The sequence below is a fragment of the Babylonia areolata genome, chromosome 20, assembly GCF_041734735.1.
Source record: "Babylonia areolata isolate BAREFJ2019XMU chromosome 20, ASM4173473v1, whole genome shotgun sequence".
In the NCBI taxonomy this organism is placed as follows: Eukaryota; Metazoa; Mollusca; class Gastropoda; order Neogastropoda; family Buccinidae; genus Babylonia; species Babylonia areolata.
Window position 1 is genome coordinate 13,077,188 of NC_134895.1, and position 11,852 is coordinate 13,089,039.

Below are 11,852 nucleotides of genomic sequence, written 5' to 3' on the forward strand. Positions count from 1 at the left end.
GACAGTGATTGAGTGAGCGCGCGCTGGGTGGGTGGGAGCAGAGGATGGCAGCATTTAAAAAGGGAAGCAGAAGACTGCGGTGGGTCAGACCTTCGCCAAGCGCGGTAGCTGAGGGTAGCTAGCTAGCTAGCTGGCTATTGGTCCGTCTTCACATGAGACAGAATCCTCTGAAGTAGCTTGTGTTGTTGTGATCGGAGTCTTCAGACTGTCGTTGGTAGGTTTAAAACAGTTATACCTACTGTCTTCTGTGTTGAAGGGGGACTGTGGCGATTGCTGTTGTTGATGATGTTGTTGCTGCTGCTGCTGCTGTTGTTGTTGTTGTTGTGTGTACCGAGTGTATATTCATCCAAGACTTTTGAGATATACTCGCTTTTCTGTTTGTTTGTGTTACCGTTTGCACAGTATTAGACCGTGTAACTCAACCAGTTAATAAACAGATACATTGATTAACACATGAATGAACGGATGAAATATAGAAATGGAAAAAAATAAAATTAATGAAAACAACACAATATAAAAAATTAATACCATGCTCAGAGCATAAATCGCTTCGAAAAAAACAAAACAAAAAAACATCACTTGGAATTTGAGGCGACATATATGTGTGTGTGTGTGTGTGTGTGTGTGTGCGTTTAATGTCCATTAATGTTCGTTTATTTATTTATAATAAATATTATTATTTATGATTATTATTATTCTTTGGGTTATTATAATTTCTATCATAATGATGTTGATTTTTATTATTAATTAAACATTTTAGAAATCATCGTTTCTGTATAATTATTCGAATGAAAAGAGGTGGAAAAAGTTATAAAAATAAAATCATCTAGGTTTTTTTGTGTTTTTTTTTAAAGAGAGAGGGCATGGTGAAGGTTGAAGAAGACTGGCGTTTGAACAGTTGGAAACTGATACCACGTTTTGGACCGGACACTGTTAGTATGCACTTAACAGCAGTAGGTCTGGAGAGAAACAAGTGCAGGCGACTAAACTAACTCTTCCACGTCAAGAAAACAATCATAGAATGATGAATAAACAATGAAACCAGGATCAACAAATAGTAAAGAGTGGCAACTCTCTCCATTACGCAAGGTACACAACTTCAAGTCAGTGATGTTTACGCTATCGACTCAGCCAGCAAACAGGTAAATAAAAGGTATATTGGAACAAACCCAGACATTTCTTCGAATAGGAAGCGCCGGGCCTGTCCTTATACCAATCATTTGACATGTGCACACAGCAGCAAAGACAGAAGAAATGTGCAAACACAAATTAGCTTTTATTCAAGACCGGCATAGCCTCTTTAATCCTGAATAAGCCACACAGAACACATGGACAATACAGAACAAACACATGATTGCCTCGATGGTTTATCAACTGGAAATTAACAAATAATGATGTTTGGTTTTTTTCCTGTCTCCAAGGTCAGTGCCGTGTTGGGTGAATATACACGCCATCGTCATGACCAGCCAATCAGAAGACGACGCCATCGTCATGACCAGCCAATCAGAAGACGACGCCATCGCCATCGTCGGTGTGGGCTGCATCACGCCAGGTGCCGAGAACCTGGATGAATTCTGGCGCCTGCTGGTGAACGGAGAGAACCACGTGACTGACATTCCCCTCGAGCGATGGAACGTGAACGCTTACTACAGTCCGGACTCCATGTCTCCCGGGAAGTCTTACGTCAGAAGGGCGGGGCTTGTCCGTGCGTAAGTACCGCTGATTGGTTGATCGTTTGATTGATTGATTGATTGATGCAGTGAGAGTTGCATCGTTGTTGATTGGCAGGGTGATATGCGCTTGTTGCCGTGCGGGGAGTAAAAAAAAAACAGAAAAAAAAGAGCTTGTCAGGTAATGTGTCTGGGGTGCTTATACTGACTGACCGGCTGTTGAGCATTATCGTAGAAATCGAAACAAAACCTCTACGTATTAAATCATCGTATGTTCAGACTAAAACAAACAAACAAACAAAACTGAACAACAACATCAACAGCAACAAAAGGCTTTGCAGTAACATGGTTTTTATTGGCAGTTGTCAAAATCAGAAAAAAAATGTTCATGCATATGATTATTTTATCTACAACATGAGATACTTTCCTTCTGTTTTTTTTTCTGACAAAGTTATTCCAAATATTTGGAAGGTGGGGTGGTGATGGGTTTTAACGGTGTATTAAGTCCTGCTTAGTCCCCCCACAGTCACTTTACAGTTGTGACCATTTATTTGCACACCCCAATGAGTGGAGTGATGGCCTAGAGGTAACGCGTCCGCCTAGGAAGCGAGAGAGAATCTGAGCGCACTGGTTCGAATCACGGCTCAGCCGCCGATATTTTCTCCCCCTCCTCTAGACCTTGAGTGGTGGTCTGGACGCTAGTCATTCGGATGAGACGATAAACCTGAGGTCCCGTGTGCAGCATGCACTTAGCGCACGTAAAAGAACCCACGGCAACAAAAGGGTTGTTCCTGGCAAAATTCTGTAGAAAAATCCACTTCGATAGGAAAAACAAATAAAACTGCACGCAGGAAGAAATACAAAAAAATGGGTGGCGCTGTTGTGTAGCGACGCGCTCTCCCTGGGGAGAGCAGCCCGAATTTCACACAGAGAAATCTGATGTGATAAAAAGAAATACAAATACAAATACCCAAGTCCTTAGTTTATTACAGCCTTTTCGGGCGTGAGATGATGAACGCCAGTAATTTATGTCGACAGCCTGCTCGTTTCATTTCACTAAATGATGGTGTGATTGACACATCTGTGATGCACGTCACACTGAAAAGCCTCAGGGCACGTGTACTAAACAGTGACGACGATTTTAAGATGATCTATCAAAAACAACTGAAGTGAATACAAGGGACAAATTAACAGAAGCAAAAAAAGAAAAGAAAAAAAAATCAAGATTTGGTCAAAGCATATATGCACACCCCTCAGTAGAATTGCTATTCTCAAATCTCTCATACTTTCAAAGCTTATATATTATGGATTCTTCTTCCAAACCCTCCAGACAAAGATGTAAAGGAATTACAGAGACTATGCTACGAATTCGTATGGGATAAGAAACCAGATAAGATTAAAAGAAAATACTCGATACATAATGTAGCAAATGGAGGAATAGGTATACCAAACATAGAAAAGTTTATACATGCTCTTAAGATAACATGGATAAGGAAAGTATACACAGGAACACCAAAGTGGAAGAGAATCTTACTTATAAAATGCCAAGAAATTAATTGACTACATCTGTATGTTTCAAGAAAATTTCTAAATATCGAAAGTAACCAATTTTGGAAAGATGTTTTTCAGGCATACACGAATTTTACGAAACATATAGAATTAAAAGAGCCACACGAGGTACTTGCAGAGCCCCTTTTTATAAGGACAAATTTAGAGTTGGTAACAACACAATCCATTACAAATATTGGACAAACAAGAATATATTTCTGGTTAGAGATGTTGTTGATGAGAATGGGTGCTTCTTTAATTACAATGCTTTACAGAAAAAATATAACATTAATGTAAATCATTTAGTGTATATGGGATTGATACGTTTGATAAAAAGTTACTTAATCACACACAATATTTGTCTTAGTGATAAAACCTGTAATGAACAATCGAAAGCACTACACTTAATATCCTTTACTATGAAAGGCTCGCAAATATATTATGATATACTTCTTGAACCACTCTTTATTTACAATAATAAATTCCTTTGTTAAGTGGGAGAAAAAAAATAGATATCATCGTTAATTGGGTAACCACCATGAAGCAAACTAAAAAAAAAGAGTAAAAGATAAAACTGACATGGTGTCAAATTAGAATTTGTCAGAAGATTTTAGTTACAAACAAAATTCTGAAGAAAATGGGCATTGCAAACAGTGACAAGTGCAATTTCTGAAAAAAAATGAAATAGATTCAGTACAACATTATCTATGGTATTGCAAGTTCTCTCAATTGTTTTGGAAGGAATTAGAGAACGTTTTTATAGAAAGATGTGATACTCGCTCAAACGTTGTTAAACATAGAACTAGTTCTCTTTGGAAATGATGAAATTACAAAAAACATATGAAACTTCCAACGATACTATTCTTTTTGCAAAATATTTTGTTCATAAATGCAGAATAAATAAAACTAAACCATGTATAGAGCACTTTCTGAATGATTTAAGAAATAGTTATAAAGTAGAAAGATATATGCATTCAATGGAAATGTTAAGCGTTGTATTTACGAGAAAATGGTGTCAATATATAAAACTTCTCGAAAACAATAACCCATAACAAAATATGATGAAAGATCAAAATGCACAACAATAATGAAGGCTCAATGATATATTTTTATACTTGAAGAACAGATGTACGTGAATGTGTAAGTATGCGAGTATGTAAATAGCATATGTATGTGTATTCATGTGCACTTATGTGTCTGCAGTAATAATGTTCAACATGACTGTGTAATGGGTGTTTAATATAGTCACGTATGGAAAACTAGAGGAAATGTTTTCATACAAAAGATACTCCATATAATTTTTTTTTTTTCAGAAACAGTGTATGGATTGTGTTCTTTTCACATTATGTTAGCTTAGCAAAGTGTCCATTATTCTGCGCCGATGCTAGGTATAATGTCTATTATATGTTATAAAACTGCACTGCTACACACGACGAAAATGTGTCCACCTTGACCAAACTGATTTTTTTTTTTTTTTTTAATCGAAATAAATTATTACCAACACCCAGAAAATATCGATCAGCATAGCGTAAATCCTTATAAAACTTTGAAAGGGGTGTAAGTTGGGGAAAAAAAACCCAAACAACAACAACAACAACAAAAAGAAGAAAAACAAAATAAAATTTTTTTTTTTTTAAAAGAAAGAAAAGAAAGAAAACAGTGGCGACGTGGCAATATCAGTGAAGCGCTGGGTACTCCTAGTGTTCATCAGCTGATCAGAGTTCGAGCTCCCGTTTCGGTATGGCGTGGCGTCCTCGGGAATGACATTTTACTCCTTTTTTTAATTTTTATTTTTTTACTCACTTGTGTAAACAAAGTGAGTCTATGTTTTAACCCAGTGTTCGGCTCTGTGTGTGTGTGTGTGTGTGTGTGTGTCCGTGGTAAACTTTAACATTGCCATTTTCTCTGCAAATACTTTGTCAGTTGACACCAAATTTGGCATAAAAATAGGAAAAATCCAGTCATCTTGTTTAAAACAATATTGCACCTCTGGGATGGGCACAAATTTTTTTTTTTTAAAAGAAGCCAAATTATATGCAAACTGAATTTACTGTTAATTTTTTTTTTTTTTTTTTTTTTTTGTTATTCTCTAAAGTTGGCACTTTGATCTGATATTCTGACACAACAACAAGAGCAGTCATTTTTATCATTTTTTGTTCAAACAGGAACTTCTTTTGCTAAGCATGGAAGTTATATTTATTTTGCATGTCTTTGGTGCAGATAGTAAAAAAAAAAAGGGAAATTAATCTGTAATTAATGCTATGGGGCTTAATTTGCATTAAACTGATCTTTCTCATCTTAAACATTACATTTTGAAACTATACTCAATGCATAAGAAGCTTGTGTGTTTTACTCTCAGTGTACAGGGCTTTCACTAAGTTCATTCGCCCAAGTGGTCTTTTTCGGAAAATACTAAAATCATTACGACCGTTAGGACTTTTTTTTATCTTTTTTCTTTTTCTTTTAACCCGAAGCTATATAATAACAAATACAGAACACATTTTAACGATTGGATTTAAAAAAAAAAAAAAGTGTATCACAAGTGAGTCTTGAAGGCCTTGCCTCTGTTGTTGTTTGTTTGTTTGTTTGTTTTGCTCACTCCGCTCATGCGTGAACCAAGTGTTCTTTTCCTTGAATGGGAATGTTTCTCTTTTGGCATTTTGGAAAAGATACCGGAGAGATTTGGGGCCAGTAATAACAGATGATAACTGATATGCGACTAAAAGGGTGATATATATATATATATATATATATATATATATATATATATATATCTGTTGAGCATAATTTTAGTATGGGGCTGACTTGACTCGGAAAAGGAGTTCGAACAAATTTGGATTAGTGTGTTTATTGCGGTTTTTTTTTTAATTTATATTTTCTTTATCTGAGACATGCCTCTCTGTCTGTCTCTGTTTGTCTCTGTCTCTATCTTTGTCTGTCTCTGTCTGTCTTTGTCTGTCTCTGTTTGTATGTCTCTGTCTTTTTGTCTATCTCTCATTGTTTCTCAGTCTTTCGGTATATTCCCCCCCCCGCCCCCTCCCCCTTTTTTTCAGTTTCTCCTTTTGTCCTAGCCTCTCTCTGCATCTCTGTATATATATATATATATATATATCTCTTCTTCTTCTTCTCTTTTTCTCTCGCTCACTGTCTCCCTTGCCCGGTCTATAGCCGGCATTTCTTCAACGGATGTTTTAGGATATGGAACATGACAAAAACAACAAAAAAAGAAGAAAAAAAAGAAAAGAAAAGAAAAGAAAAAAAAAGAAAGAAAAAAGAAAAAGGAAAAGGAAAAAAAAGAAAAAAAGAAAGAAAAAAGAAAAGAAGAAAAAAGGGAAAAAAAAGAAAAAAAGAAAGAAAAAACAAAAAAGGAAAAAGGAAAAAAATAAAGAAAAAAGAAAAAAAGAAAAAAGAAAAAAGAAAAAGGAAAAAGAAAAAAAGAAAAGAAAAGAAAAAGAAAAAAAGAAAAAAAGAAAGAAAAAGGAAAAGGGAAAAAAAAAGAAAAAAAGAAAGAAAAAAAAAAAAAAAAAGAAGAAAAAAAAAAAGAAAAAAGAAAAAAGAAAAAGGAAAAAGAAAAAAGAAAGAAAAAGAAGAAAGAAGAAAATGAAGAAAGAAGAAAGAAAAAGGAAAAAGAAAAAGGAAAAAAGAAAAGAAAAAAGAAAAGAAAAAAGAGAAAAAAGTAAACAAAGAAAAAAACGAAAAAAAAAAGAAAAGAAAAACAAACAAAAACAAAAACAAACAAACAAAAAAAACCAACACAAAAAACCAGAAGAGGATGCAACGGCTCAATGAATCATTGATAAGCTCTTCGGTATCCTAGTAATCCTCAACAATGTCGCTGTCTGTCTGTCTGTCTTTTTCTCTCTATGCCTTTGTCTCTGTCTCTCTATATCCGTCTTTTTCTGTCTCGGTCTCGGTCTCGATCTCTCTCTCTGTCTCTTTCTGTCCGTCTGTCTCTCCCCCCTCTCTCTTCCTGTCTCTCTCCCTCTCTCTCTCTCCCTCTCTCTATCTACACCCCAACCCTCTCTCTCTCCCCCCCCTCTCTCTACACCCCCTCTCTCTCCCCTCTCTCTCTACACCCCCTCTCTCTCCCCTCTCTCTCTACACCCCCCTCTCTCTCCCTCTTTCTCTCTATACCCCCACCCTCTCCCACCTCTCTCTCTACACCCCCCTCTCTCTCTCCCCCTCTCTTTCTCTATACCCCCACCCTCTCCCTCCTCTCTCTCTCTCTCTCTCTCTTTCTCACCGACACAAACGCAGGGAATGAGAGAGCAACAATGTGCACGCTTGTTTCCAGGCCGGACGAATGGGATAACCGACTGTTCGGGATCAACGACTTCGAGGCCAACCAGACGGATCCCCAACAGCGCCTCGTGCTGGACTGCACCCACATGGCTCTGGAGAACGCGGGCATCACCAAGCAGCGGCTCCAGGGCTCCAACACCGGCGTCTACGTCGGTGAGTTGAGTCCAGAAGGGGGCCCATCACGGGTTTCTGGATGTGAAAATAACAATTATTATGTTGATGGCGTCTAACTTCTAAATTGGCGGGTGTAATTATGTTGATGGCGGGCTTAATTATGTCGATGTGGTCTAACTTCTAAAGTGGCGGGAGTAATTATGTTGATGGCGTCTAACTTCTAAAGTGGCGGGAGTAATTATGTTGATGGCGTCTAGCTTCTAAAGTGGCGGGAGTAATTATGTTGATGGCGTCTAGCTTCAAAAGTGGCGAGCGTAATTATGTTGATGGCATCTAGCTTCAAAAGTGGCGGGCGTAATTTTGTTGATGGCGTCTAGCTTCTAAAGTGGCGAGCGTAATTATGTTGATGGCGTCTAACTTCTGAAGTGGCGGGCGTAATTATGTTGATGGCGTCTAACTTCTAAAGTGGCGAGCGTAATTATTATGTTGATGGCGTCTAACTTCTGAAGTGGCGAGCGTAATTATGTTGATGGCGTCTAGCTTCTAAAGTGGCGGGAGTAATTATGTTGATGGCGTCTAGCTTCTAAAGTGGCGGGAGTAATTATGTTGATGGCGTCTAACTTCTAAAGTGGCGAGCGTAATTATGTTGATGGCGTCTAACTTCTGAAGTGGCGAGCGTAATTATGTTGATGGCGTCTAACTTCTAAAGTGGCGAGCGTAGTTATGTTGATGGCGTCTAGCTTCTAAAGTGGCGGGAGTAATTATGTTGATGGCGTCTAGCTTCAAAAGTGGCGAGCGTAATTATGTTGATGGCGTCTAACTTCTAAAGTGGCGGGAGTAATTATGTTGATGGCGTCTACCTTCTGAAGTGGCGGGCTTAATTATGTCGATGGGGTCTAACTTCTTAAGTGGCGAGCGTAATTATTATGTTGATGGCGTCTAACTTCTGAAGTGGCGAGCGTAATTATGTTGATGGCGTCTAGCTTCTAAAGTGGCGGGAGTAATTATGTTGATGGCGTCTAGCGTCTAAAGTGGCGAGCGTAGTTATGTTGATGGCGTCTAACTTCTGAAGTGGCGGGCGTAATTATGTTGATGGCGTCTAACTTCCAAAGTGGCGAGCGTAATTATTATGTTGATGGCGTCTAACTTCTGAAGTGGCGAGCGTAATTATGTTGATGGCGTCTAGCTTCTAAAGTGGCGAGCGTAGTTATGTTGATGGCGTCTAGCTTCTAAAGTGGCGGGAGTAATTATGTTGATGGCGTCTAGCTTCTAAAGTGGCGGGAGTAATTATGTTGATGGCGTCTAGCTTCTAAAGTGGCGAGCGTAATTATGTTGATGGCGTCTAGCTTCAAAAGTGGCGGGCGTAATTATGTTGATGGCGTCTAGCTTCTAAAGTGGCGGGAGTAATTATGTTGATGGCGTCTAGCTTCTAAAGTGGCGAGCGTAATTATGTTGATGGCGTCTAGCTTCAAAAGTGGCGAGCGTAATTATGTTGATGGCGTCTAACTTCTAAAGTGGCGAGCGTAATTATGTTGATGGCGTCTAACTTCTAAAGTGGCGGGAGTAATTATGTTGATGGCGGGCTTAATTATGTCGATGGGGTCTAACTTCTTAAGTGGCGGGAGTAATTATGTTGATGGCGTCTAACTTCTAAAGTGGCGAGCGTAATCATGTTAAAAACAAAAAACAAAACAAAAAAACAACAACCAAACAAACGAACAAAAAAACACACAAAAAACAACCAATAAAAACAAAACACAAAACAAAACAAACACAAAAAAAAGCAAAAAAAAAAAGCCAACAAACAAACCAACAAAACAAAAACAAACAAAAAAACCCACCCAACTCACGCCACCACGATCCGTCCCGTGACGCGTTGACATGTTACGCAGGTTCCATGAACTCCGACTACCGTGGCCTCTTCACGGCGGCCTCTACCATCGTGGGCAGCTATACGGCCACAGGCATCAGCAACTCCATCATCTCCGCCCGCCTCTCCTACGTCTATGACCTGCGCGGGCCCTCCATGACTGTCGACACCGCCTTGCTCCTCCGCCCTCGTCAGCGTCCACCTCGGAGCCCAGGCCATCCGTTCAGGTGAGCCGCCCGGTCTCTCTGGCGTCCTCATCATCATCGTAGTCGTCGTCGTCGTCGTGATCGTCATCATCGGCAGCAGCAGCAGCAGCAGCAGTATCGTCGTCATTCTCTCTTTATCAAAGTCAGCATATAAGCGACCAAGAGTCGTGTCGTCGTCATCATCATCATCATCATCATCATCATCGTCAGTAGCAGCAGCAGCAGCAGTAGTATCGTCATCATCCTGTGTCTCGTCTTGATTTGATCTTTATCGATGTCAGCATATAAGCAACCAAAGTGATGTCGTCAGCATCACCATCCTCTTCATCATTATGATCATTATCAGTGGTAGCAGCAGCAGCAGTATCATCATCATTCTCTGACATTCTTTCGGTCAGCATGTAAGCGACAAAACGTTGTGTCGTCGTCATCATCATCATCATAATCATCATCATCATCATCATTACCATCAGCAGCAGGAGCAGCTATCGTTATCATTCTCTGGTCTTTATCGAAGTCAGAATGTGAGCGACCAAACGTCATGTCATCAACATCATCATCATCATCATTATCAGTAGCAGCAGCAGCAGCAACAACAACAGCAGCAGCAGCAGCAGCAGCAACAACAGCAGCAGCAGCAGCAGCAGTATCATCATCATCCTCTGTCACGTTTTGATGTGATCTTTATCGAAGTCAGTATCAGCAATAAATGCTATATCATTATCATCGTCCTCCTCGTCATCATCGTCATCATCGATATCATCATCATTATCTTCAACCTTAGCAGCAGTAGCAGAAGCAGTATCCTCATCATCCTCTGTCATGTCTTGATCTTACTTATTGAAGTCAGTACAAGCGACAAAAAATTGTCATCATCATCATCATCGCAGTCGTCGTCACGAAAAGAAGAGAAAGAAGGCGGAGGAGAAGGAGAAGAAGGAAGAAGAAGAATGAGGAGGAGGAGAAGGAAAGAAAGAAGGAAAGAAAACTGTGGATATGATCGTGCAGGAGACTGCGACATGGCCATATGCGGGGGCACCAACTACCTGACGCTACCGGACGTGTTCGTGCACCTGAGCAAGGCCCACATGCTGTCACCTACTGGGCAGTGCCACGCCTTTTCTGGCAACGCTGACGGCTACACGCGAGGGGAAGGCTGCGGGATGCTGATCCTCAAACGTCTCGGAGATGTGAGTTGTCATGATGATAACTATGATAATAATAATAATAATGATGATAATGATGTTAATAATGTTAATGACCATCATCATCATCATCATCACAAAAATCATACTTATAAAAATCGATATCGTAATCATAATGACGCTATACCACTACTACTACTGCTACTATTAAATGATGATGATAATAATAGTAATTATATCAATAATAAGAATAATGATGCTGATGATGCTGATAATGAAGAAGTTGATGATGATGATGATCATGCTATTACTACTATAATAATAATAATAATAATAATAATAATAATAATAATAATGAGAAGAAGAAGAAGAAGAAGAAGAAGAAGAAGAAAAAGAAGAAGAAATGAATATCGGCACTAAATCCTGTCCCGAGATAAATCAAAGCGCTGTCGCACCAGTCATTCACACACGTATGCACAGCTCTCGATTCAGAGCCGGATGAAAGACTCAGCTTTCTTCGCCAGTCAGTTTCAAGTGCAACACTACGTGGTGACAGAAGTACGGAGAAGATGGTGTCTAAGAAAGCTGGGAATTCCCTTGTGAAGCATATGAAAAATGGCCTCTTCTACAACTGAAAAATATTGAGAGCAGTAGATTCGCAGATAACCAACCAGTGATCTGGTCGCATTTTAGTGACATCGGTACTTTTCCAGCTCTGCTGTAATGCGACATTGGTATTTGTATTTGTATTTCTTTTTATCACATCATATTTCTACAGCGCCACCCATTGTTTTGTATTTTTTCCTGCGTGTAGTTTTATTTGTTTTCCCTATCGAAGTGGATTTTTCTACAGAATTTTGCCAGGAACAACCCTTTTGTTGCCGTGGGTTCTTTTTCGTGCGCTAAATGCATGCTGCACACGGGACCTCGGTTTATCCTCTCATCCGAATGACTAGCGTCCAGACCACCACTCAAGGTCTAGTGGAGGGGGAGAAAA

The 11,852-nt window shown here is 39.3% G+C and overlaps 1 protein-coding gene across 1 annotated transcript in view; it reads left to right on the forward strand.

The window, feature by feature from the left end:
• Nucleotides 1–1,458: 1,458 nt before the first annotated feature.
• The window catches only part of LOC143295156 (phenolphthiocerol/phthiocerol polyketide synthase subunit C-like), a 25,984-nt gene continuing 15,590 nt past the window's right edge, over nucleotides 1,459–11,852 (forward strand). The window contains 5 exon segments of the mRNA XM_076606731.1: nucleotides 1,459–1,709; nucleotides 7,513–7,673; nucleotides 9,527–9,678; nucleotides 9,680–9,731; nucleotides 10,719–10,900. Coding sequence (XP_076462846.1) covers nucleotides 1,459–1,709; nucleotides 7,513–7,673; nucleotides 9,527–9,678; nucleotides 9,680–9,731; nucleotides 10,719–10,900 — 798 coding nt within the window.